This window comes from Taeniopygia guttata, chromosome 18, assembly GCF_048771995.1.
Source record: "Taeniopygia guttata chromosome 18, bTaeGut7.mat, whole genome shotgun sequence".
In the NCBI taxonomy this organism is placed as follows: Eukaryota; Metazoa; Chordata; class Aves; order Passeriformes; family Estrildidae; genus Taeniopygia; species Taeniopygia guttata.
The window spans coordinates 9005034-9032923 of record NC_133043.1 but is presented as its reverse complement, the minus strand read 5'-3'; the positions used below and the strand labels follow the sequence as shown (position 1 = coordinate 9032923).

At 48.0% G+C, this 27890-nt stretch overlaps 1 protein-coding gene across 1 annotated transcript; it reads right to left on the bottom strand.

Annotated features, from left to right (window-relative positions):
* Positions 1-1135: 1135 nt before the first annotated feature.
* On the bottom strand, positions 1136-27612 carry HID1 (HID1 domain containing). The gene is made up of 19 exons (XM_004186106.6): positions 27392-27612; positions 20266-20415; positions 17855-18025; positions 15055-15168; positions 13320-13426; positions 12737-12853; positions 11783-12005; positions 11322-11378; positions 11085-11225; positions 10606-10696; positions 9839-9990; positions 8595-8673; positions 7824-7988; positions 6488-6715; positions 5872-6005; positions 4680-4760; positions 4203-4294; positions 3730-3888; positions 1136-3269 (listed from the first exon to the last, which is right to left on the bottom strand). The coding sequence occupies exons 1-19, from the start codon at positions 27455-27457 to the stop codon at positions 3206-3208; spliced, it is 2391 nt and encodes a 796-aa protein (XP_004186154.3). The 5' UTR covers positions 27458-27612; the 3' UTR covers positions 1136-3205.
* Between the last annotated feature and the right edge of the window lie 278 nt (positions 27613-27890).

The following is a 27890-nucleotide window of genomic DNA, read 5'->3' as shown; positions in this document are numbered from 1 at the left end:
TCAAGGGGCTCAAGGTCAACTCACTTAAATCGCTCTTGCATTGTATGGGGCTCTGAGCAACCTGGCCTAGAGGGAATTCCTGCCCACAGCAGATGAGCTTTATGGTTCCAACTCAAATCATTCTGGGATTCTATGAGATTTAAGAGCAGGCCTGCTCTATAATCAATCAAAATCTGTCATGACCCTTACCCAAGCATGGCACAAAAAGCATTCTCATTATTTCTTCTGTCCCTTGGTAAATTAATCCCAGGATCAGTGTGGGTTTAGGATTAGAGCCTTTTATGGGTCTTTTTTGGGATTGCCTAGTAAAGCAAACTCTTCCAAGACATAAATAGTGAGGATTCAGCATTCAGGCAGTGATGGCACCTTTCTGTAAAACTCTAAGTGAGACTGATTGCATGAGCATGAACTTTGCCCAATAAGTGTTTGTATTTGGGCCCATGTCAACAGAAATATGTCATGAGAAATAACAGCTGGATAAATTAGGCTCTGATAAAGTTAATTATTATTCTCATGTCAGTGTTTGTACCATGGGATCCACAGGACATACACGCTAAGGTCTGACCTCAAACCTTCTTTGTAGTGATTGACAGCCTGGGGACAAGGAAAGATGGCACTTTGTGGGCAAACCATGACTTGGATTTTATCCAGTTTAATGGATAAAACACTGGTTTAAATTACTGAGCTTTCACAGAGCAGGTGACTTTGGAATGAACACTGAATACATGACTGAAGACATGATCAGCATGGACAGGAATGAAGCCCACCAGCTCCAACTCTCACCTACAGCCACCACAGATCAGATAAACAGTCAAGGCCCTCCATGTCCTTTCCTAACAACCCCCAGGGCCAGGGTGCCTGTTTTACAGGTCTCAACTGCACAAAGGTTTTAGCACATGGTTCACTAATCAGGATCCTGTTTGATCTTTGATGATGCTATGAACACAGAAATGGCCAAACCCACACAATTCAGGCTCATTTCCCAGAGTCAAATCTTCATTTTTGATTATAAAAAAAAATACCACTGCAGAGGAAGTCAGCCCATGGTCCCCTAGTGGCACAAACCACCTCAACATAAGACAAACAAGATTATAAACCTCCCTCTGTGGAAGGAAAAAAAAAAAGTACCCAAGTGCATGTTTCAGTTAATCTTTATCTTTCTGTCTGTAAGTAAGCAAAGAGTTTACAGTGCAAGTTGATTTCCACAGGATAAGGATCAGACTCCAAACACCAAGACACAAACAAAACGGCTTCCAGAGGAACTCACAAAGAAACAAAGCAGAAAAGAGAGGACGGAAGAGATCATGAGAACCAGCAGATCCATGGGAGGGAAGAGGCAAAGCACGTGGGACAGGGAGGCCCCGTTCCAGCTGTGAGGTGCGAGTGCCATACAATCAGAGTCCAGCCCCACCAAATCACATTCTTACACATGAGATTCTCCAGGTGAAACAGAGCCCTCACCCTGTTTACACCTGAACAGAGGTGGGGTCAGGATGGGAGTAGTGCTGAGTGGCAAAGTGGGTTGGAGATGGGAGGCAGGTGGGGGAATAACCTCTCTCTATTTCACATATTTCTTATCCTTCAGAAAACCATTCCAATTTTATTTCACTTTCTACTGGCCTAGGAGTCCATTTTCTTTCAACCACCAGACTACAGGCCAGTGGGAGCAGCAGCACAGTGGAGCAGCTGTCTGGGAGAGAATGGTCATGCTGTTACCACTGCAGCTGCAAAGCTTAGGCCAGCAGTGTGTGCCACACTGTCCCTGTACTAAATGTGACAGACCTGTTTCCATGCAGTGATGCCACCGGGTCTAACCTGTGGCAAACAGCTCACGGCCAGCAGTCCTCCCAAGAGCCTGAATAAAAGAGCACCAAGGATTATGCTTTGATGGAAAGGTCTCAGTTCATGACAGGACCCCTCACATTTCATTGCCTAAAGACCACGTGAGTCTAAGACAGCAGCCCCTCCCAGCAGAACATAAAATTTGACTCAAACCCCAGGGTGTCCCCACTCACCAGTGTGTAACCCCACAATGCTGAACCAAGCCAGCAACAGTGGATCTCCCACCAATTTCCATTCTGGCTTCCCAAAATTTACATGTGCTTGGGACCCAATACATTCAAGATCCAGTAACTTGGTCAATAAGCAAAATGCCCTGAAGAATTTAACTTTGCCTCAGCACTCTCCACTCCCTACTGACATGGAGATGCTTTTCCTCCTACAACTTCCAAACTCCTCCTACAACTTCCCTGAGTGCCTCCCTCAAACCCTTGCCTTAACAGTAGTGTGCAAAAGATCCTTCTGCTCCCTGCATTGCATCAGCCTGCCAGGCAAAGATGGAAGGATATGGTTCCTTTCAAACCCAGGTGACGGTGTCCTTTCAGCCACTGGGAGAAGACTTAAAGGAGTTTAAATCAGGTCTCTTCTCCTTGCTCTCACTGAGCCAGTCCCTTCCTCCCAGTGTGCTCACGTGAATTAAAGAGAACCTTTAAAAGTAAGACAGGCTCCTTTGCAACAGTCCACCATGAAGGACAGGCTGCTGGGCTTGAAAGCCAAGGAAAAACTTCTGAGCCACACCAACAAAACTTCTCAAGCAGCTTTCCAGGAAAGGACTACAGAGATTCAGAACTGAGACATCTTTTCCTTCAACATCTTCTCCTTTCATTTAGATGGGAAAGACTTCCATATATGCAACTGAGACACCAGGGAGACACCTGCAGCCAGAAGGGATGCCCTGGAAACTTTATGGAGCTACATGGAAGTAACTGCAGTTTCCAAACCCTGTCTCCTGCAGGAATAGCAGCTTCTCCCTTTGCATCCAATTTACAGTTAGTCTTTTTCAATTAAATGCTGACTCTGACCAGGGAAAGGACAGGGTCAGATTGGTTTCCAAACCACATCCAGAAGCAAAAGAGTAACAGAGGAGCTAAGAACAGCCTGATTTCTAGTGCAACCACAACAATGGACAATCCCTTAGATATCGTTAACTCAAGGTTCGTGGTGAAGGGTGAGGGAAGAGAAGTGAGCTGGGGGGAGGGATGTCCAAGCAGGTCCCGATTAAAGCTTTAAATGACAGGGAGGTAAATGAAGTGATTGTCCTTTTGGTCTCTCAGCTGGATGTGAAATGCAGGAATAGCTGTGATGAAGCAGCACGCCACAGTCCTTAGATCCAGTGTATTTGTCTCAGCAGAGGTAAGTGCTCTCTTCAGACCCGTTGAATTTCAAACAGCTTAACATCTGTGTCATACCAGATCGGGGGATCCACATTCCTGAGAGAGAAAGACAAGAGCCACTTTACTCCATGTAGCCAGTTACATAGAACTCAAATCTCACAGCCACGATTACGGGAGCTGGCTGCACAGCGTGCCTTCAGCTTTGCATAAAAGGAAATCACGGGCTGAGAGACAATGCACCCTACAGCTATGACAGTATCTACAACATCCCACAGAGCCAGAGCTTTGCATAAAATCTCTGCACCAGACCCTCTGGGCAGCTTTTCTATTCCCTGCTGCTGCCTGTTCCCAAACAAGCAGCACTCTCAGAACAACCTCCTTCATGTCATTCATTCAAAGTTTTGGAGCAGCTGATACACCCCAGTCTCTTCCAAGGGAACAACATCTTTCTATCCTGTAAAAATGAGACAACCCAGGGCTGGCCAAGTGCATTTCTCTCTGTAGGCCTCCCAAAAGTCTGGAAAAGACCAAGCCAGGCTGCACCCAGCTGGTTTACCTCAAATAAATAACTCCCCACATGTAGGTGCGGAACCACATGGCAGTGCCCGAGTTTGCCTGGTACTTGCGGATGAGGATGGGGTGAGGCACTGGCAGCAGCCCCACCAAGGTGCCATGCTGCAGGAACTTGAGGATCTCCGACTCATCCGTGAGACCCCTGCCAAGATACAGAGCAGGAACATCCTTAGCATGTCCCACAGACACCTCCAAAACTGCTGCAGCAGGAAGGACCAGCCTAAACAAACACAGATACTGAGCCGTGGCCCAGGAGAACAAACTCCCTCTCCTCTGTAAACAGAGTGCAGAAGGGATCAGACAAACAAGATGTTTGGCAAGGAAAGTAAAAACTCTGCTGAGCCCAGGATGCTTTCAATTAAACTTTACAAGGTTTCCTTTAGAGGGCCTCCAAATTCAAACTCTGCCAACCTCCTTAAATGCCACACAGCCCTTCCTTTCCAAAAATCTCCTTACTTGTCAATGCAGATCTTCTCCACCTGAGGGACCAGCACCTGTAAGAGCCGCATGATTGTCTGCAGGGGAAGCTTTGACTTCCAAGACATCACCTGTAGGTAGGGAAATAGCAGAGAAATCAGTACACTGCATTAGCATGTTTTTATAGCTATCTCCACAATCTCTGCAACAAATGAAGTTTATAGTAATCACAAAGATGGTGGGTGAACTCAGTGCACAGGAGCAATACAATAAATCATGGAGCACTAGAATTATGAGGCGCCCAATAAGACCAGTGGGGCATTGGTTTGAAACAGATCAATAAAATATTTATTTTCAGATGTCAGTAAATTAAAGTTCTGGAGCTTTGACCTCAAGTGCCTGTGAGGAAATGCTGCTCTGAGAAAGCCTCTGATGGCAGAGAAGGGGCAGGGAGTGTGAGACATTTTTGCCACAACTCTTTCTCATTATTTATTTCCTCCATCCAGATGTCCTTACCCAGTCAGGAGTTGGAGTCCACTGTCCACTGGAGGATGCACTAGAGAGACGCCTTCGTTCCCGCCGGGAATGAGATGCCTCCTATCAATAAACATTATTTAAAAAAAAATAAAACCAAACAAACACAAATCACACTTAAGAGTAATAAATACAATCCATTTCCTGCTGATATACTCCCCAGATTTTCTAGACCACTACTGGGAAAGACAGCTCAGCCTGTCTCTAGAACATGTCAAACCCACCCGACCTTCATTCATCAAACCCATGTGCTCTGACCCAGAGAATGGCAATACTGATGAAGTTGGAGGACCCTGTGGAAGGTCACAGCTCCAGTCACCGCTGATGACACTCTGCTGGAACAATCCACAGTGGCAGACTTAAAACAGGACTGACAAGAGACTGTTCAGAGGCATGCTTCTTTCTTTTGGCACAGAGATTAAATAGCTAAGGGCCACAGATTTTTCAGCCTCTGTCTACTGAGTCTCTCTGGGATTTTTTGTGTCCATTCTGCAATATCTTAAATAGCATTTTTCCAAGGGTAGGCTCCCAGCAACTCGTATCTAATAACTTGCCTCTTGAGGAATGACACACTCAACCTAGCTTTCCGTATTCATGGTGGGAAGGAAGGAAGGAAATAACCCTCTAAAATCACTGTCAACCTCTGCACAAGGTGAAAACAGAGAAGCTTTTTCCTTTAGCAATGCTCCCTGACCATTCACTGCTACAGCACAGAGCTGACTTTTCTACAAAAACAACGGGCACAGCACTTCCTTCCAGCAGCCATCCTGCACCTCCACAGAAATGGACTCATTCACTTGTCACCTCCACAACCAGAAACAGCCAGCTCGGGGCAGAGCTGTGCTAGTGCTTTTCCAGCAGTAAGAACCTGAGCTGGAAACATCAGGATGAGGAGGTTTCATGGACATCTTCTGGCAATTCTGCACTCTCTGCTCTGTCATAGTCTTCATGTTCACTCAAGTGCCCCAGCTCTTGTGTCATAGCACAAACATGGAACACCCAAGATAATGCAACAGCCCTTCTGAACCACGTTGTGTCCCAGCACCCTGCACGTGTGCTTACTGCCTTTAATGCGATGCCTTTCTTCAATGGGCCAACAGAACTCTTCTTCTAACCCCTCATTTTTGTTCACTTCACACCTAGACCTTTCCTGTACACCAGTGTCCAGCCTTACCCCACTCCAGGGCTCCCCATCACTCAGGGCTGCAGGTGGGTTTCCCTCTGGTGACAGCTGGGAAGCCTCAGGCTCCAGTGAACGCATGGTCCCATCCTCTGACACCTGGGACTTCTCTGTGAGCTTGTCAATCCCTGTGTTCAAAAGAGGAAAAGCTCAGAAACACAAGTTAATTAAATATGTTTAAAAACAGAGGGCTCTTCTATGCCCCACTATGCACAGACACCCTGTGTCTCTGCTGATATTGGAAAAGTTCCCCTTTCAACAAGAAAAGCAAGATTTAGCTTTGGTTTCACAAACCCAAAGGACTTTTTCTCTACAAAAATGCTTCCTGAGGAGGAGGAGGAACACAGGTTCGCATGGACAGAGATAACCTGAGGCAACAAGTCAAGATTAAGACAAATGGTCATTTGGACACTTAAGTCTGAGAGGACAGAAACTCAAGGCAGTTTGCTTGTGATCAGCTTGGGCTAACTGATCTGAAACTCAGACTGGCAGTTAAGTTATTCACAAATGTAAACTCTTAATCTCTCCCCACCCAGTGAAAGGGTGAGTCCACACTATATCCCACAGAGAAAACAAACCTCTCCTGTCCCAAAGGTAAACTAAAGCTCACCTGGAGTAGCCACCAGACTGGTCTTCAGCGTTCCTGGCTCAGCAGGGGCGGCAGGACGTGACCCTTCCATGGAGACCCCGTCCTGGGAGTTGGTGCGAGAAATGGGTTCAGGGGTTTTCTTCTTGCGCTGCAGCCCCTTCTGGATGGACTGGGAGTCCGTGGGCAGGTTGGCCAGCTGGTGAAACACGTTCCGCTTGCGGATAACAGCATAGACCAAATTGGAGTTCCCTGGGAATCACAGCAACAAAACTAGCAGAGAAGTAAGGCTCAGAGAGCTCTGCCAACCCAGCACGGCTTGCTGGGCTCACAAAGCCTGACTGCTCCCACCCACAAAGGCAGTAGCGCAGGGAAGAAAGAGTAGAGCTCAATATCCTCTTATTCGTTACAAAGCAGTACAGAAAATTCAGTGAAATCCTTCCTAGGCTGGAAAACTGACAAGAAATGGTTTGGTGAGGGATATTCAAACAGCTGAGAAGAAAAAGGACAGATTAAGCCACATATTAGCATCTATTTTGGAAGAAAAGGTTACTAGCCAAGTTTCAACATTCTTCCATCTTCAAAAGAACTCACAAAACAAATCAATGCATTTAATTTGAGGAGATGCAGAACTGAAATAGCAAAGCCAAAAGGCCACAATTCTTACTGCCTGCAAGATGGCACAGAACAGAATGAAACCATCCTATGATACAGAACACAAATTACACCCAGAAAGGCTGTCTTTGGATTTGGCAATTGCCACACGCAAGATTCCCATCAGGGAAGCAGAATGGCCATTCTTGATTTCCAAGCTTAAAGCAAAACATTAAATTTTGACCAGGTTAGGGACCTTACTTTATTATTTATTAGGTAAAAGACTGCCATGCTACTAACAGGGAAAGCATAAGGTATTTCCTGGAAAGTAGCAAATATCAGAACACTGAGGTGGTCTGGTCTTCAGCTCCCAGACACCTGCCAAAGCAGAACTGAGAGGCACTCAAAAGTTGTTCTGTCCCATCACCTATATTGCTGAGCAACATCAGTACTTTCACAGCAACATCCAGCCAGTCAGAACTTACATGTTACACACTCACTTTATGTTTATTTTCCTCTCTGTGCATCTCACCTTCTGCAGGAGGGCTGAGGTTATGCTGATAATTAGCTGCCATCTCATTTTGTTCTAACCAAATTTGCCTGGGCCAGGACCTAATGCTGATTATCTACTAACCCAATTTCTCAGTCCTATGCAGCTCATTTCTACGCTTCTCACTTTTCGTCTCCTTGGACTTCCTCTGAACTTCCATCTGACATTCTCTTGGACTAAACTAGTGCAAACCCACTAAATAAAGCAGTCTGTTACCATCAAACTGATACTGAATGATGTTGTTGAAAACTTCCAGCAAGAAGAAAACAAGATGATGGTTCTGGACAGCAGAGAATAGGAACCAGGTGGTGGAAAAAGCCTCCAAGAGATGTAGTAACTTGTTAGCAGCCACCATGGAGAGAGACTTCAGGTATGGAGACACTGTGGAAGGCAAAGCAAATAAAAACTAGAGAAAGAACCAAGGTGTAACCACTAATACACCATGTTGCTTTTATGACCTTCCCACCCTTGCCTCATGGCACAGCTTCTGAGAAAGCCTCATGGAACAGCTGATCCAAACGGTTCCACAGAAACATTTCCAAATACAAAGTAAATGAAACAAGAGATATTGCCTGGTAAAATGAAGTATTGCTGCTTTTAGAGGGTTTTGTTTAGTCTTACACTAATAACAGCACCTCTGCTGTGCCTCCTGAAAAGCTTCACAAACTGGAGCCACCTGGGCATTCACTAAGTCCAAGGGAAGCACCACCACCGTGAGGAGGTGACACTCCCTGCTGGAAAGGGATAGTACTGCCAACTCCCCTCCCCAGGCCTGCTGGCAAATGTCCTGATGCCACCCCAAGGGAGCTCCAGCACTCTGCTGTCCCTCTTTCTGCCCCATCTGACCATGCAGGCAGATCTTATTTGCACTGGCCAGTGCCCTCCAGCAGCAGGTACTGGCCAGTGTTAGGGAACACAGGTAGGGGCACAGGGAGAGGGGAGTGGGAGCACTGTGGGCTGTGGTTTTTCCCCCCACACAGTGCTCACCGTTCACAACGATGGTGAGCAGGCAGTCAAAGAGGGGCTGCAGCCGCTGGTGCCCGCTGGTGATGATCTTGTGAAAGACCTGTGGAAGGAAGGAGCTCTTGAGCAAGGCAGCACCTTACTGAAAGCACCCTCTCAACCAAAACCAGTGCCACCCCCACATTCATCGCTTCCTGACACCATTCCTTCCTAGGCAGGGCCCTGCACACTCCACAATTACACAGGTGGGGAAGGCTGTTCTCACTGCAGGCTTGTGCTCCAGGAGTACAAGCTTTCATTTACAAGGAATCTTTTGGGAATGTGATTAGGGCCCTATAACACCACAAACAGAAACTGACTGAGCTGTTCAACAATGTTCAGGCAGCCTGGGACAAAACTAAACCACCAGGAAGTAAGAGACAGCTTCACCTCCAATACACTTTGACTCTGAACCCTTATGATAGCTGCTTGAAATGCCACAGAACTAATCATTATATATTTGATTTTAGTGCAGATTTCTAACTCATACGTTTGTCCTATTTTTAACTATATCCTCAGACATGGAAAGATTCAGGTGCTTTGTAACCAGCTCAGACATTCGCAATCTTGACCTTCCCACCTTTAGCTGGCATGTCTGCAGAGAAGTCCTAAGCATAATTAAAACAAAGACATGATGTGAGATTAATGGAATGCAAGTGCAAAACACGTAGCATCAAGAGCAGTTATGGTGGGCAGGTTTCTTTCTACTCCTTTTAATAGGAATCTCCTCTTGGAGATTTATCAGAAGCTGCTGAGAGCTTCTTCTCTGGCAAATGAGACCATGACAGAAGGGAAGCACCTGAGGCTTGTATTGCAAAACACACAGCTGCTCATAGGCAGTGTTGTGGGCAGACTGAAAGGTCATTGAAATTTGCAGCAACACGAAGTTGTAGGGCTGAGCTTGGTATCACTGTTGTCCCCACTGACAGATGTGCCCCACACACCTCTGGCTGCCTGGGACAGAACCAGATCTCCTGCCTCCCCTATCAGCAGAGTAGAGGGCATGCACCCACCCCCTCATGACAGCAGTGCAGCACCATGAGGAGTCCTGTTCTTTGGGATCATATCATCACACCAGACACATCACCTCAGGTTAACAGCGGGCATTCCCCCAGATTAGGGATTCCTAGATTTCAGTGGGCTTCCAGTCTAGGGAGGGTGAGTATATTGAAGGTGGACAATCATATGTGGAGCTAGGAGGGTTCAAGAAGTGCTGGAGCTGTACTCACTATGATGAGCAGATCTGCATGTGTCCCTGTGAAGACAGGGATGTCCATAGGCACTCGTACAGAATACGGCTTGTTCAGTCGCACCCCAAAGTTACGCTCCCCACTGAGGAGCAGGAGGATAAAGACCCCAATGTGCATCAAGCCCACTCGTGCTGCAAGGAGCAAAAAACAACAGAAAAACATGTCACAGTGAGGCCAGTATAATTCTGTGAGGGGCAGTGAGGAGAGAGGAGAAACACTATGGGACTGATAAAAAACTGCACAGACTAAACCATCCTGATAAGGGACATCCCACACACAGCTCCCTCCACAGTCAGTACCAGTGTCCTTCCCAAGCACATCTGTGTTAAGCCTTATCAGTGTTAAGTCTTGGATGCTTCTCTTCATTATGTTCTTAATGTAAACCCATCGTCATAGTAGTAAAGATCTGACTACTTCTCTCGACTACACAATGATGGATAATACCTGATTTATTCCCACAGCAAGAGTAAATTGCTCATTTTTCCCTCTTCATTGGATCAGGGACACAGTTTTCAACAAGAGGACTCAAAATGGAAGGAAGGAACTCCCTTCCCTATATTGCAGGATAGATGGTGTCCTGCTTCTAGCCTCTTACAAACATAAAAACCAATTAACTGGACAACTCCACTCCATGTCTGTAGAAGGTCAGGAACATGCATCAGCTGGTAGGGAGGAAGCAGCTCAAGAACATTCTAGCTCAACTGTCAAGCACAAATTGTTCCAAATATTGAAAATAACCAACTTACACTGGTCTGCTCTGGCATCATTGAGAAAATACAAGATTGGGACAAGAACGTCCAGAACATCACTGCTCTTCAGCACAAAGAAGAGGAATTTCTGGAAGAAAAGGGAGGATTTCAGACTATCATAAGCATATACCCTGCACCATCCACAAGACTCGGGACAGGCAGTCTCAAGTTAATCAATCTCTCAAGAACATTAGAAAGGCTTGTGTATGCACTACCTCATCAACTCCAGTGTTATTTGTAGAGTTATTATAATATCTGTTGCAGAACCTGCTTCCAGCACAGACCTTCAGGAGCTGCAGCCCCTCTCCCAGGCTGTCTCTACAGCCAGACCCCCAGCCCCTGCATCAGTGGGGCTGATGACCACAGCACCCCAGAGCCACCGCCAGCCACCCACCACAGCCCTTCACCAGGGCTTGGTCCAGCCAGAGAGACAACAGCCAAGCTGGGGTGAAACTCAGCAAGAAGCAGATCCACACCTTGTTGAAGTCACAGAGCTTCCAGAAGAGGACAAGGAGTTCCTGGTGGAATTGTATCTTCTTGGCAGAGTTTGGCAGGTAGGTCTGGACCAGCGGGTTTGATAACAAGCGAGCCACTCCTTTCAGGATGAACTGGAAATCCTGCCAACAGATCAGGAAAGAGACCGTGGTGGGCCCAGGGCTAATGCAATCAGCATGAAATCAGACAGGGAACAGAACAGGATGGGAATACATTACCTCCTCCCGGTGTATCCTTGAGAGGTAATTCACAAACAGATTGTCTGGTCCAGGAGGCTGGATTCAAAGAAAAGGAGGGGAATGCTTACTGGCAAGAAGCTATATTCAGGAAGCTGAAGTATAACCACCAATGTTTTTCACTTCAGCTTTCAATTCAGCTTTAAATGCAAGGAGACAGAGCACTGCATGGAATAGTAAAGTCAGGGGCTTTTCACTTACATGCTCCTGATTTAAGTCAGTGATCAAAATCTAGTATTTTGGTCATATATAGGTCTTTAGTGACCACAGGACTGAAGCAGGATTGGAACAGAGAGAGCAGAGTGCTGTGTCCTGCAAGGGGAGCAGCAGTGTTACCCAACAAGCAGTGCTGTGTCCTACAGCTCAACGTGCAATACAAGCTGGTGTGAGAGGACCCCAGTGAGATCGGGAGAGCAGCAAATACAGATTCTGTTATCACTCACATCCACATCATCCATGGCTGTGCCAGTGGTTGTGCCATCCACAGTGGGACTTGAGCTGGTGGAGCTGTCATAGTCCAAGGTGACGATCAGCACCTGGGCTGCCTCCTCCACCAGCGGCTCGCGGTAGTCAGAGAAAAGCAGGTGATTGTAGGGAATCCCATAACCCACGGGGTCGTAGGCACAGACGACATTCAGGAGCGAGGTAAAGAGTGGGAGTGCATGTCTGAGGAGGAGAAAATGCTCTCAGAAGGCAGCAGCAGAAAACAAAAGTCTCTGCTTTGGAGAGGGACGGGCATATCTCTCCCCAGGAGCCTGGGACCATGAAAAAACGCATTTTCTCTAAGCTGTGACAACAGTCCATGACTGAGCAGCTCAGACCCAAGAGCCAAGCTCCCAGGCTGGGCTCCTGGACTACAGCTGAGAGGGAAGGGGAGGTGAAAAAGGCCATGTGGGCTCCCAGAGGAATCATGTGCAAAATGTGAAAACGAGAAAGGATCTCAAAGCTCTCTAGCCACTGGAAAGACAAAACTATATTCCTTCAGCCTCCAGCCAGGTTGGTACTCCCCTACAGCGAGTGAGTGTCACCTGAGGAGCTGGAAGTCCCAGAGGTACAAAGTCACTAGAGGGCGGCCTTCATCCACCACCAACACCACATCCCCTTCCCAAGGGAACGGGGTCTACAGCAGGGAACGGGGCCTGCCCTTTCCCACAGGACAGAGATCACTCCTGCAGCAAACCCCAGTGGCACCCTGCTCAGACTCTCCTTTTGCTGCTGAGGAACACTTCTCACTAAGCAGAAATACTAATGGGGTGTACATGAGACAGGGACAAAAGAACAGTCCCTGGATGTTGGAGGTAACAAGTCCTATGGTTACCCATTACCAAAACACTCCATGGAACAGATTTGAAGATATTTCTCCCCCTGGCACCCAGACCCCCACCCTTTACCCTCACCTGTTCTCTGTAGAGCAGAAAAACTGTACCCAGGGATTGGTGTTGCTGCTGTCTGAGGAGGGAGGCAGGTACATGGCCTCAGAGAAACAGGTCAGCAAGAGCTTCAGCAGCTCTGTCCTGGAAGGAGAAGTAAAGGCCTGGAGCCATTCAGGAGCAGGGAGGAGGCACAATCACCACAACACGTAAGGAAGGCTCAGTCCCATCTAGAAAGTCCCATCTTCTGAGGGAGAGCTAAGCCCATTTCATTTCCTAAGCCATACTTCTGTCACTGGCACAAAGCTAAACAGAATTGCTGCCTTACAAAAAAGAAATCCAGTACAGAGCTCCTTGGCATTTCCAGAACAGCAGTGTTTACCCAGTTCCTGCTGCAGACAGTCCGACTCCCACCTTATACTACTAAAAGCTACTCAAAAGGTCAGCTGGGGTTTTTTCTGTGCTGCCAGTCCTGTTACCTCAGAAAGGAGCAAGTAGAAAGCTCCTTGGGAATCATGGATACTCAAGGAGGCAAAGAGAGCTTATCTCCCCCAGATCCCCCTCTCCTGAGCCCAGTTTCTTTCCATTCTGCCTTTGCAGAGACTCTTACCTGTTCAAGTCATGGATGTAGTTGGGCTGTGGAGAATGAGCAAAGCCCACTCCCGCCTCCCAGATGTACTCACAGCTGTCAATGGAGTGGATATCTTCTGCTGTGTCCTGTGGGAGAAATAAGAGGTTGAATCACAGAAGGCAGGAGCCAGAATTGGCAGCAATGCTGGTACACCCAAGGCAGTTCAGCCTCTCTAGAAAAAAAGCCAGCAGAAAAGCACCCAGACAGAGTTCACCCAGGTGAACTGTACAGCAGAACCCCCCACCAGGCCTGAAAAAGCAGGTGCTGATGTCTTCAAAGATCTCAGCCTTTGCAAGCAAGGGATAAAACACAGAGATAAAAGTACTGTGGATAATGGAGGGAGCCCACATTTCCAGCCATAATTTTAGGGCTGACTTCAGTGGGAATATGGGTCAGTCCTGTCTCCATTACCCATTGTCTCACAATTCTTCCTCTTTACTCAGCGGTATTTCAGCCAAAATCCACCATGACCTGTATGTCTCGGGCCACACGCTGCTCTGCAATGAACATAAGATGGTGGTACCCATCTCTCTGCTCTTAAGCTGCAGTCAGACCAAGCCCAGGGAGGAAAAGTCAGCTCAGCAAAGACTACGGAGGCTGCAGGCAGCAGATGGGCAGCCAGCAGCAAGAAACATAAATCATTCACAATCTCAGTGTCTAATTCCAGTTGCCCAGAATCCTGAAAAACCAGTCTGGCTGCTGCCAAGGGAAAAATCACAGGTGCAAGTGGTGGGGGGAGGCTCTCCCAGGAAAATCCACTGTCACCCTGACTTGTGCAATCCACCCCAGGTGACAGCACTGGACAGGAAGTCCTTCTGTTTCAGCACCACTTACTCATAGCACATGGGTAGCTCTGATCCAGCCTTGCCCCCTTGCCCCTGGAGTTGTAATCTGCTCCAGGTGACAGATTACAACTCTCTTTCTACTACTCAGAAACCCCAAGCAATCAATTTAGTATTCAGATTTGTCACAGAATTTTGCAGCCATCAAACACACCACAGTTTAGCATGCTCATTTTTAATTTGTGTCAGATCTATCCCAAAAAGGACCACTGTTTTTTTTTTTGTTTATAGACTGAACCTACAAAAAACATGAGAGTCACTTGCAGGGAGAGAGAAGGAGGGAGATGCACCACAATCTGTTCTCTGTTCTTAGCACACCTGGTAGGATATCCCTGCTTCAGGAAACTTCTCTTAGGTACAGTCACCACAAGGATCAGAACATATTTAAATGTCTTTGCTGCCACGATACAAAGAGGGAGAAGAGGTGGAAAGACACCACAGAGGCCATCTACTCATTCAGATCACAGCACATGTGAGCAGGCAAACAGCTGCTTCCTGAGCCAGAATGCACCCAACTGCCAGAGAGAGGAACAAGGTGCTAAAGGTCTCCACTCTGCTGGCAGCAACAGAAGAGCAACTGTTTGCCAGCACAACCACCTTTTCCTGAGGGGTAAGCTGTAGTGTGGGGGTAGTTGCCAGCCACTCCATTTGAGACTCGTGCCCAGAACATCTGTTTTAGAAGCACAAAGACCATACCAGGAACCCAAAATGATGATAAATATTACTCACTGTGGGGTCAAGCTCAGCAAATCAGTGTTTTCCTGCCTGCAGGCTTGCAGGAAGCTGCTGGGGTTTCCCAGGGTCCCCCCCTCTCCACCAGGCAGCTAATCTGCCTCTATGCAGGTAATCTCATGATTCAACTTCCAACTCACCACCGTGCTCCTCCGGTGGCTCTGCACAGTGAAGTCAGGGCAAAAGAGCAGATCTGTGACAGCGAGGAGCAAGGACTCGGCCAGTGGCCGGGCATTTTCATCATCTTCATCTCCCTGAAGTGACAAACAGGAGAGCATTGTCAGTTCAGGGTGGGCAAAGAGCACACAGTAGCACCAGTATGTCACAGCACAAGAAGATACACTCCCCAAAAACACACAGGGAGGCAAGACATTACACCAGGAACAGGAGGGAACAAAAGGAACAAAACCCCAGATAGTACAGGAAAGAAATTTCCCCCCTGATGGTGATGACTGAACAGGAACAAGCTCTTTAATGATAGCAAACTGAGCAGACAAAGGCCTGGAGATGTCAGAGGAAAAGAAGAGTTGCACTGGGCACACCTTGCCACGTGGCTTGGCTTATTGAAGACAAAAGGAAAGAGAAGCATGGACAGAGAAGAGGGTTTTACATTCATGAAGGAGGGTGATTTGGATGGTGCATGGAGACAGCAATAAGGAGAAGCCAACCAGCAGCAATAAGGTATAAAACCCCTTAAAGTTCTTTCTGCATGGGCTGCCCAAAACTGGAGGTGACAGAACAGGGTGAGGCTGTGTGCATATCAGGCAAGGGGCTGCTCCAGCCTGCCATGGCAGAGTGAGCACAACAGTAGAGAGGATTGTGCCATCTCCAGCATTCAAAGAATCTCTCCAAGCATGCATGGATACTCCTCTGCAGCTGTTGCCACGGGAAACCTTGCCAGATCCTGCCTGTCAAAAAGCATCCTGCCTGGGAGGACTTCCCACCACACACCGGTGCTGGAGGGAAAGGCAGAGAGCAGGAATGGCAGGAGCTTATCTACCTCAGCCAGGCCTCTGTCAGCCTGAGCACAACACACAGCTCTTCAATCACAGCAGGCAGCTAGGGAGATAATGGTCTGTGTGCCTCTGAATCTGTCTTGGTGGCAGCAGGCAGGATACCACAAAAAAAGCCCGGATGTAAGAACTGGCACAGAGAGAATGGATGGAGCCAGTGAAGATGCTTTGACTTGTGCTCACAGTCAGAGGTGAAATGATGACCATTAGGGTCCAAGGGGATTTCTTTTCCAAGAGTGATCTTTACTAAGAGTAACTCAGTTGCCAGAAAAAATGTCCCTGCAGGGTACAGGTAACACCATATCCAAAATGGTGACATACAAAAACCAGTAGATCTGAACACAATACAGACTCCCATAGAGGAGGGAGGAGCCATGGCTCCAGGAAGCTCTGCCATCCATCACTCCATCATGAAGCAGGTGAAGGACAATCACAGAGATATTTACTAAGAGTCCAGGCATACCATCATCTTCAGTTCTCAGACAGAAATCAGCCACCATACAGCAAAGCTGTTGCCCCAGATTAGATGTGACCCCAGCTTCCCTAAGACCTCATGGATGTATTGGTTATCCCAGCCTTACAGGTTAAATGCATGTGGTTAAATACCTGAGCACACCAAACCACAACAGCTCCACCCACACTCAGGAGGGTTCCCCAACACAGCACACATGGATTAGGCTGGATCACCTTGGGGTGACTCCACCACTCTGAGGCTGAGAAACTCTTTTCTAGGTGCTGAACAAAGTGGAAAAACAGGAGAAACAGCAGCCTGGCTGGATCAGAGCACCAGGCACCCCTGTACGCTCCTTCCCAAAACAAGTTCCTCCATTGTTAAGCCTCTCCAGCACTCCCTGGCCCCTGAAGGGATGAAAAGACTGACAACCACCACCCTCCCAACCGCACAAATCACAAAGCAGGACTAGCAAGGACTTCCCTTTTCATCACCTAGAACTTCCTTTTGATGTGCCCTCAGGTAAAAGCAGATTAGAGGTGGCAGGCATAGACAGCAAGAGGTACCAGTTTATACTGTACCAACCACTTCCATCCCTTCATAACTGTTCCCAAAGACACTGCACTGCACTTAGACTCAGGAGAACCACATACTTCAGTACAGCCACACTGACCTGCAGATCAGAACTCATAGGAGAGGGCTCTCCATGCACAGAGCAGCTGCTGAGGGAGGAAGCAGGCAAATACATACTCCTGGTATAACTCAGTTGTGCTCTCAGTGCTGCTATTCCTCCTATTTGCAGAAGATCCTAAAGCACTTTCACCCCGTTCCTCTGAGGGATGCAAAAGACCACTATTGTTCTTGCTCTCCAGACAAAGAAATGTGGGGAGGCTGAGACACTCCCCAGGGTTCTGCATTTCACTGACAGAGCCAGAAACAGAACCACTCTTTAACCACTCTTGCTCAGCTGGGGGCTTCATCTCCCAGGTTAGGCCCTGGCTAAAAATGTATCACTCAGCTCACAAGCAGGGTATTGAGCCACGATGCCAAGAGCTTCTCTGGCACTGTTCACTTATAAATGTGACATTGTAAAATCAGTGCAAACAACACTCTGTTGCATTTTGATTTGAAACTTAAATCAACTGTAATTAGTGGAAGAAAGACACTTCAGTCTAAGAAAGTCATACAGCCTTCAGTACAGCTCTCATATTCACTAAGAGTCATGCCTCCAGGTGAACTTTCCTTGAAAGAAGCCTTTCCTCACATATCAGTGCTCTCCTACAGCTACACACACAAGTGAAACATCCAGAGGATGCAGTAAGAATCAAAGGAAGGGAAAGAATTTAGAAAGTGCCACCAAATTTCTGACCACATAGAAATAACTGGAATAAAATTGCCCCCAAATACACATAGCGTCTCCTCACTGCAGCCTCCCCATCACCCTCCAGAAAGAAGAATAATTGACAAGAGACAGACCCCTCCTCGGCCAGCCCCAGGGACAGTTGACCAAAAGAAACCTCTCCAGTCTGGGTCCTCAAAGATGTAAGGCAGGATACGGGTGAGGAGTCGACAGCAGTTCAAGACAATTTGTCTTTCCTTCTCCGTGTGGCAGCCACTCTCTGCTCCCTGCACCAGCTTCTCCACAGCCTGAAGGAAACAAAACCAAGGAAGGCAGCATTAGCCTGGGCACAAGTTAGCAAGAGCTAGGCAGGTCGGTCCTGCTAGTGACACCCTCACACAGATTTATAAATAGTTCTTGGAAGTCCATTTGCCCTCAGTTTAATAGCACAGCTGCTGTCTGAAGCTCTAAAAAAATCATGGTTAATGAATTTTAAACAGACCTTATTGAATTTCTCCTGTTCCACTGCAAGAAACCTCAAATGTCATGGCTAATCCATGCAGCACATGTGTGGTACCACGTGAGACAGACAGCCACAGCACCAGAAGGCTCCTTCCAGCACTGCTCCATGACACCATGCACTGAAAGGGCAGATGAGATTAATCAGCTGCAGCAAGTACATGAGATGCAGGCAGGAAGGACCAAGGCAGCAGCACTGTGCTGCATCGAGTGAGGTGCTGGCAGGGGATGGTCACACAGAAACACACAGTCTGACAGCTCTGTCTGTGTGATTACAGCAGGGACCTCTCCTGACTCAGGAGGTGGCAGCTAAGCTGTTGCCTGTGTTATGTGTAGGGATACAGTCTCCAGCTGCATCTGTCAAGGTCCTGCTGCAGAAGAGGATGGTAGCCCAGGTTTCCCCACTGCCTCAGTGAACAGGACTGCTGCTCTGGAAAGACCACCCGGGCTGAGACTCTGCAGCCCATCCAGTGGCTGCTGCAACTGCCAGTGGAGGGTCACTGTGCTTTTCAGAATAGATGTGGGTCTCACCAGGCAGCAACTACAGCCACAGGAGGTTTTACCTACAGATAGAAAAAAGCAGTCTCTTCCTCCACAGCTGCCCCCACTTGCTCTTACTTCCTGATCCCAAGGAGAAACAGAGGGGAAATGAAAGCCAAAACATTCAACAAGGATTCACCTTGCTGCTTTTTAATTCATGAGGTCATGTGTCCCTGCTTATTTTCATGGCAGACTGCCTGGGTCACTGACTCTGCCAGCCTGCGTCACTGCATTAATGGGTATTTAAGTGCTGTTTGTCCCAGCCTGTCACACACTAACTGAGCTGAACTGCACAGCCTGAGTCTCCAACCATGACTGTAAATGACATCTCTTCACAAACACACAGTGCTGCTAAGTCCAGTGGCACCATTGCACATGGCACAAGTCAGGGCTCTCAGACTAGCAAAAGCCCTGCTGGAGGGGCTCCTCTGACACTGATATCCCTACAGCTCATGCATAAACAGTCCTGCAGTGACAAGGCCTCCCAACACACCTCTTTCCAGCAGGGAGAAGAGAACATATTTTAGTCTTGGTTTTGGAAGAAAGAAGACACAGAGTCAAAGGGTTACAGATCTTCTAAGCCCTTCTCATCTCCCAAACTGCTCATTGCCAGAAGCCAATACCAGGGAAAAAACATTGCAGTTTTCCTCACGTTCATATTTTTTCTCACGTATCCTCTACATGCATCTGTCGACAATTCACAGTCAGAGGTACCTTCACTATGATTCAGTAAGTCTCATTCACATATTGTAGAGGAACAAAGAAAAATAGGATGGCAGCAACTATTCAAAACTGGAAAAGTGCCATTCCAAATGTTTTCAACTACAATTTCAAGGCTACTCTTGGCATGGCTCAAACCAGGAGCATTGTTAACACCTGCACTTTCCCAGGCAGAGTAAGTCTCAGGCTGTTGCTCACAGCTTGACAATTTGCCAAACCTGGCAGGGTAGGAAATGCTGTTCAATGTCCCTGTGCTCCATACAGGGACGTGATAACAGCAGAAGCAGCATCAGGAATGTTCTGTTATCACAGCAGAATGAGGAAAAGTCTTAAGATCTTCCTCAAACTTTACCCAGACATTTGTGCAGAGATCCCTCTGGGATCTCTCAGCTTGAAACCTGGTGCATGGTGAGGTACAATTAGGTACAAAGAACAGGATGTTTCAGCCTCACCACAAATATTCAGCCTTGCTACAAAATCCCCTGAGCAAGAAGCAGTTTATAGAGTAGGTAAGACCCAAGAGGACAGAGTGAAACACAGGAAGGAGACAAGAGGAAAAAGGCCCCAGACTGATCAAACACCATAGCACAGCTATGATCTGTGCTAACCTATGAGAGGAACATCGAGAATTACCCTCAAGAGGAGACAGGGGCAAGCTAGCACATTGTGTGGTACAAGGTACTTGTTATCCCTTGGAAACCACAGTGCTGTTGATCCAGGGACACCCCTGCTAGCACAGCTCAAAGGAATAAAACAGCACCAAACTTACCTTGTAACACAAAGTTGCCAAGTTTGAAGGCGATTCTTCTCTCACTGCTCGGATCTCTGCAGCTGGTACAAGAGCAAAGACATCCTGCACTGAAGTGGCTGTGTCTGCCCAGAACTGGTCCCAAAAGGCATTATCCGTGGCCTCCACAGGCTGTGGAGAGACAAATGTTGTTCTAGATGTGGAACTACCACTCCATACGATCCAATCATCAGCAATTATGCCTGGCTGGGGGACGGAATGAGGCAAGAAGAGGTTCAATAAAACATACTAACACTGGTTTTATATGTCAGCCTCTGTTTCCAGGGTTTGGATGATTTATCTGCCAAACTGAACATTCCTTCAGACATACAGGAGGCTTCATGTTTGTCTGCAACTGCTGCCAGTAATCCAAGATCTTCACCACTGCACATGGGCCAGGCTCTCCTTGTGCACTCTGCCACCTTCAGAGCAAGTCAAGGAAGCCTTGAATGTGCACTGGAATTACTGCTGTTGTAACCAAAATCTCGAGGAAGTAATCAGGGACATCTCATTAGGGCACAAACAGACCCACGGAACTGACAGACCCACCTCAAAGCATAGATAAAAATGCAATTGATTTTTCTGAATCAAATATTTATAGAGAACTGGGCTCAATGCAGCCAGTTGCTGCCAAGGCTTTGTTCTTAAAAAGCACTAAGTGTGCCATTCAAAGAGGAGATGGAAGAAGGAGACCAAAGAAAACAATCCATTTCAAACCTGTGGTCTCAAAAGCTCAGCCCCCAACCCAGCCCTGGGAACACACCTCTTTCCACTACATTTTCTTCTAATACTTGCCAAGAGATAGGCACTGCCCAAACACAGCTACAAGTGCCCATCCCATCCAGGGGTCCAGCTACAGGGGCAGGAAAAATACATGCCTGTTTGTGACAAGCAGTGTGAAAGAGATGGATCCATGACTGCAGTCAGAAGAGGAAAATGTGAGCTTTCCCAGGAGTTTCACCAGGTATGGTGTGGGCATGCTTGGCAGGTCAGAAGAGCTGCTCAGCTCAGCACCCCCAGCCCCTCCTGCCTGCGACCAGCACCAGCTCCAGAGCAAACAGCAGAGCTCACTAAGGGCAATAATCAGCACCACTGGGTGGGTCTTGCATGCCAGATATGAAAGGGACAAAAATATGACTGTGTGTTTAATTTAAACAAGTCCTGCCCACTCCCAGATCTGCTGCAGAAGGCAGAAAATTTGTCCAGCTCTATGCTGTGTCTAAATACAGCTCAGATGCCACTCTGGGGAGAACAGGTCATTCACAACTCTGACACAGAGAAGTGCTGCTGTGTGTCCTGTTTGCTGTCACCCCCTGAACTAACAGCCCCAGCCCAGGGCATGTGATGTGTCACCAGCACCACAGGCCAAAAAGTGACAGGGGCCAGCCACCTCAGACTGGTACAGCAGGTTATTGCCCTGCAGCTCTTTGCCTTAATGCTTCAGTGCTCCTGGTCCTAGTCCTTCCAGTCATACAATGAACCAGCCCAAGCAACTCCCCAGTCTTTAAAAACAAAACCAGAAAAAACCCCTGTGTGTTCAGACATCTTATTAAACTCAGCCCCTAGTGTTGAAAACCTAATTTTTTTCACCTGGACACCAAAGCAAGACCCCACCAAACTTCTTCTCAAGGGAAGAGCAACTTTTCCCAAATGGTTCAAGACCACAGCTCCTAGAGGGAACCTGTAGGAACAATCCAAACCAATATTCACAGCCTGACTTTCAGCTGAGCACGTGAAAGAGCTGAGCTGTTTGTAATCTGGGCATGAAATGCTTAAATGAAAGGAAAGCTATTTTGCACATCTCATCTCTACTTGTATTCCTCAAAAAGAGCCAAGTATTTGGAAATCTGATGTATGTAATGCATGAAATACCCTACAAATCCTACACCCCATTTCAAACCACACACCACAACCTCATGTAGAACTGCCACATGTACATCCTGGCTGCCTGCCACAGCCACTCCCACTGACAACAGCACGCAGCAATTGCTGCTAATTGGGCATCATGCATAAATAATGCCTTCACTCTCATCTAGAGGGGAAGCAGAAAACCATTTCCCTCCAGCAGACACTGATCCCTTTACCTCCCACTAGCCTGAGGCCTCCTCAGAGGTTGAACACAGCCGCTGTTTTACAGTCGGCAGCCCAACAGGGATTGGGGAACTCTGACTGCAGTGCCTTGGAGCAGGGAAGCACAGGGGCAATTCCCTGAGCTGCAATGTTGGATGTACAGCAGCATTCATGTCTCTGCTGCCATCTTGGCAAACAGATTACACTAAAACACCGGTACCTTGCATTTTTAAGAGCTGCAGCAAGTCAGCTCTTCATCAACAGATGGTATCCCATGTACAATCCTGGGACATGGATTCAGTACTGAGTCACTCACAGCCCCACTACCCCCTGTTTTAATTACCAGCCTAGCATCATGAAGCTACTCAATCCACATAATATTCATCTCCTTGATAGAACATAACTGGCTGTTTTTAAGCTGATTGTTTCTGCATGCAGGATCTCTGGAGATCTAAATATCCACTTCCTCAGCTGAGCTCACTCAACAAACTGTATCCAGCCTCACAGAGGAGGGAAATACAGAGACCTAGAGCAGCCTTGTTCACCAGCCAGGGGTATCTTCATTTGGAAATGTCAAGATTTAGGTACAAGTGTTGGTACAGCACAGGCTGCAATCACAAATCCCAGAGCACTCCTAGCCTTGACAGTGCTTCAGCCAGAGAGCTCACGAGGAGCTGAATCCTCAGCACAGGTAAGGAAGAGCCTAATGTTCCTCTGGCATAGTGCAGACAATCAGCTCTGCACCAGCAGAGCAATGAGGGTAAGAATTGAGGAATCAGTTCTTGACTCTACTCTGGAAACACAACTGGCACATCTGGAGAGCAAAGGAACCTCCTGACCCACACACACCTCATGGCAGAGGCTGCTGAAGGTACAGAGCTGAGCAACAGAGAGAGACTCTGATGCCCAAGCCAGGCTCCACACCACAGGGGTGAGGTATCTGGAGAGCAGAGTGTTGCTGAGGACACAGTGGGCAGGTCCAAGGTGGTGTGACAGAGCAGGCAAGGAGGGAGACTTTTGCCTTCAGTTAAGACCTCTCACCTGCACACTGGCCAAACAAAGGTAAAACCAGTCATTCTGGACACCTCCATTCTTTGTTTACTACTAGTTGTAAATGTTGTGTTTCAGGTTCTTTGAAGCACACCACACACACGCTGCAGAATTAGAAAAGGAAGACACTCGGTTTGCAAGCCTCAAGCCAGTTACTGAGCAGAGAATTACAGCCTGAGCAGGCAACCCCCAGACAAACAGGATACCTCAGAGGAAACAGGAAAACAGAGAGGGCCTGACCATGTCCTAAAAACAGGAAAAGCTCCCAAAGCACAGTCTCGCCTATTTGTTACTGTCCTCAGCCTGACACCAGCACCACCTTCACTTTCTCTTCACACAAACTCTGGCAGTGTGTGTTTGTGTATGTGTGTGTGTGTTTGTACCTCCTCCCAACCAAGAGCTCTCTGTGCTTATGACTTACATCAAATGTCCATTCCTAACAATTCCTCCAACAGGCCCCCACTGGAGGACTGCCCTAAAACTAATTCTAAGATTGCTGCAGATCATCAGCAGAGAACCAAGGGACAAGCAGCCACTAGCCTTGCTCAGTGTGTCTCGTTTTGCTTCTTGCCAACATGCCAACTAAGCATCCCACCAGCTACGGCAGCAATCCTTTGGAGCAGGGGCTCTCCTTTTCCTTGGGCTCAACACAGAGCAAGTCCCTCATCTCTGCCCCAGGTTTCCAGCCAGTACTGCACAAGCTCAGGTGATCTGTTAGAGCAGTTGCTCCTTTCCACCCCAAATGTGGCAGAACTGTGGTGTGTCAACACCATTCACGCAGCACCTGATTGAACTTTAGGCCAGGTAACCCTGCAGGGCCAGGGATTAGTCTGAGGAAATTGTTATTGTTCTGAAGCCTGTGGACAGACTTATTCTAAATATAAATAACTAGTAAGATTTTATCCCTCCAGCCAAGGACAGCATCTCTACACAGGCTTCAGAACAATAACAATTTTTTTCTATAGGATCTTTGCAGTCAGCAAATGAAACTTCAAGTCTACCACCAGTTCTCTACTCTCACAGCAGAGACATCGTTGCAAAGCAAACCGGACAATGGGATTTGTACAAGTCTGGCAGGGAAAGACCAGGACAAGTCAGCTGTGTGAAGTGTTAGTTACAGCTTTTCTTTTAAGACAGCTTTGCTTTTGATCAACCTGAGCCTCTTGGACAGCTGAGTCAAGCTTGAACATTGTAAGAAATGGTCTGCCAGGGACCAGCCTTTCTCCAAGCACAAGATGTGCTTTTATCAGACTCAAGCTAACAGCCCATTGTACTCCTGGACTTCCACATCGCAGAAAAGGAAAGGACTGGGGTTTGTCCCTCATGTTTGATTCTTCCTGTCTCTTTAAAAGCAGAGGCATAGCTCCCATTAAAATCTATCAACCTTGTACACAAGATCAAAATTTCTTATCTTCCAGCTGGTTGCTGGCAGGAACCCCAACTGACTGGGAAAAGAAAAGGGGTCCTCCAGCAGTCAGAGCTCCCAGACCTGCCATTGACCAGCCCTGATGAGCTGTCATATCCACAATCCATGTTCCCTTCATCTGTTAAATAGGCAGCACTTTTATGGGCAATTTGGGAGGGCTCACACATTCTCTATTATGAAGCACATCTGTTTCATTATCAAAAGGACGGGCCCTACCAGTATAATGTGTGCAGTGTAATGTAATATATACATATCATATAAAAATCCTAAAGACCATTTCTCCATGTGTGACTATAAAAATACATCTGTGGCATAAGTTAATTTCTTCCTTCTGGTAATACCACCCTTTTTAATCACTGAAATAATTCTGAAGTGATTTTTCTTTTTCTTACACCTTTAGAGTTTCTCTCTGGCAGTTAAAAATCAATTAAGTCAATTCCATTTGTGTCCAGACTTGGTTCCACTTTCAAGTTCTGGGCTCCGCGTGTGCTGTAAGTATTCAAGTGTTATGTTCCTTACAGATTAATTTAATTTTTTTTAATGTTCACATGGGAACACTTGTTTTTTAATTAAGAAAAATTATAAAAACTTATTTTTAAGAAAAAATTAACTTCTGTGCCAACTCTAAACCTTCACCAATGAGTCAACAGTGATTTTGGTTCAACCACTTCTTCCCACCAGAGCCTTAGGAAGACCTCACAGTGCATTCTGAGCTCAGAGTTTCACGTTACAGATGATTTGATGAAAATCTCTTCATCCAGCTCCCTAATGTCAGAGGAGAAGGCTGCAAAACAGGAGACAGGCTGCTGAGGAAGTAAAGCATGTTGTGAACCAATAGCTTGGAAGGATTTGGCTCTGTCCATTACTGCAGCCTGGTTTTGGAACCAGGATCTCATGGACCAGGAGGTTTTGCTGCTGGTAAGAGATCAGAAGGCTCCAGGAGAGCCCAGTCACGCGTTCTGCACAAGCAAACACTGGTGCCCTTCTACAGAATGTAAATAAGGGAGTGCCAACACCCCACCCTTTTCCACATGCAGTCAGTCTCACCTATATCACAGAGACGTGAAATGAATCCAGCCAAGAATGAAGCTTTTACTCCTTCCTTTTTATTCCAGGCCCCAGTGAACCTTCTTCCCTTACACAGGCCGATAAACCAGGGGAGGGGAGCACTCTTGCCTGGGCTGCTGATCTAAGAGATTGGCTCACAAGATTTTCTTTGTGAACAGCAGACTGGGAAGAGCCCTGTAGGCCTGATTTACCACCCCTCAATCTCACTTTATAAGCACATTTCCCCACAAAGGAAGGAGAGCCCAAAGCTGAGGATACTATGAACTATTTGGCACGCAGAAGAGACTTCAGAAGAATCCCTTAAAACATTAATTCTCCCACTTCTCTCTTTACCTACATTCACAATGAGTGGCTTTTAAGAATATATTCACAAAAGCCATTATTTAGCAATGTAGATAAAATGTGATACTGCTTTAGGAAGTATAAACATGTTTTTTTCCAGTCTCTTCCACAGCCTTATGCATCTATAATTCAATTCCCAGTAGTAGCCTCTGTCTCTTGAGTTTTCAGATTTGCTCCTACCACCTTTTACCTCCATATCCTTTTCATGTGAATTCATTCCTTGTCATTAACTATTTTTCTGCCATCACCCCCACGTTTTCTTAGCAGCTGTTATTGCCTTACTTCTAAAGGAGCTGTTCTCCATTGTAGCTCAGAAGAACAGGAGATTTGACTTCTCAATAGAGCAAAATCCCTCTGCTCCTTAGGCAGAAGGACAGGCTACTAATTTTCTGCCAATGTTCTGCTGCTGCTGGGCACTTCACTTAAAACAAAAATCGAGCAAGCTCCCAGGACAGGCACAACATATGTTAGACCTCTAGACAGCGACCCTCCCTTCACACAGCCCTTTCGCTTAACTCCTTCTCCGCCTCAGCCTGCAGAAATAAAGCATTAATTCACAAATCAGAGATGGAAACCTCTGTTGCCAACAGCTCTTTCCATCAGATATTACCTAAAAACAGGGCAAGGTTCTCCACCCATTATGCGCGGGGGTGGGGGCAAGGATACAGAAAAGGGAGCAGCGGCAAACCGTGTGATGTAAACCCGCAAGCGGAATACATTAGGAGCTGGGGCCATCCCTTATGACAGCAGCGTCTGCTCTGTTAGCACAAGGCGCTGTTCAGCAAGGCACAATGTCACCAGAGGCGGTGACAGGGCCCGGCCACGTCTGGCAGTGCCCCTCCACAGACCGGCGACACGGCGATGGGCGCAGCCGGCCCGGAGCCCCACCGGCCTCGGGGCCCGGCCTGGCTGGGAGCGCAACCGGGACCGCGGCCGGGACCGCGGCCGGGACCGCGACCGGGACCGCAACCGGGACCGCGGCCGGGACCGCAACCGGGACCGCGGCCGGGACCGCGGCCGGGACCGCAACCGGGACCGCGGCCGGGACCGCAACCGGGACCGCTCGGGCGGGGCCGGGCGTGAGGGGCCCCTCAGGGCGGCGGTTCCCGACATGGCGCGGCCCCCCCGCCCGAGATGGCGGCCCTCACCTACCTGGGTCTTGGTGGTGAGCTGGATCACCGCCTTCCTGAAGTTGAGCTTGGAGTCGGCGCCGCCCATGGTGCGGGCAGGGCTGTCCCCTCACGCCGCCGCTAACGCCATCCCCGTCCCCGCGCCGGCGGGTCCCGCTGCCTCCCTCCCTCCTCCTGTCAAACCGGGGCTGGCCGGTCCGGCCCTCCCCGCTCTCCTCCCGAGGCTCCACCTCCGCCATCCCTCCATCCCTACATCCCGCCCGGCCGCCTCCCTCTATTCCCACCTCCGCCAGTTCTCCATCCCTTCATCCCGCCCCGCCGCCTCCTTCTATTCCCACCTCCGCCAGCTCTCCATCCCTACATCCCGCCCGGCCGCCTCCCTCTATTCCCACCTCCGCCAGCTCTCCATCCCTACATCCCGCCCGCCGCCTCCCTCTATTCCCACCTCCGCCTGGCATCCCTCCGCCGCTTCACCCTTTCGTTCTCTCCTCCCTCCCACACTTTGCTCCCCACGGCCGCGG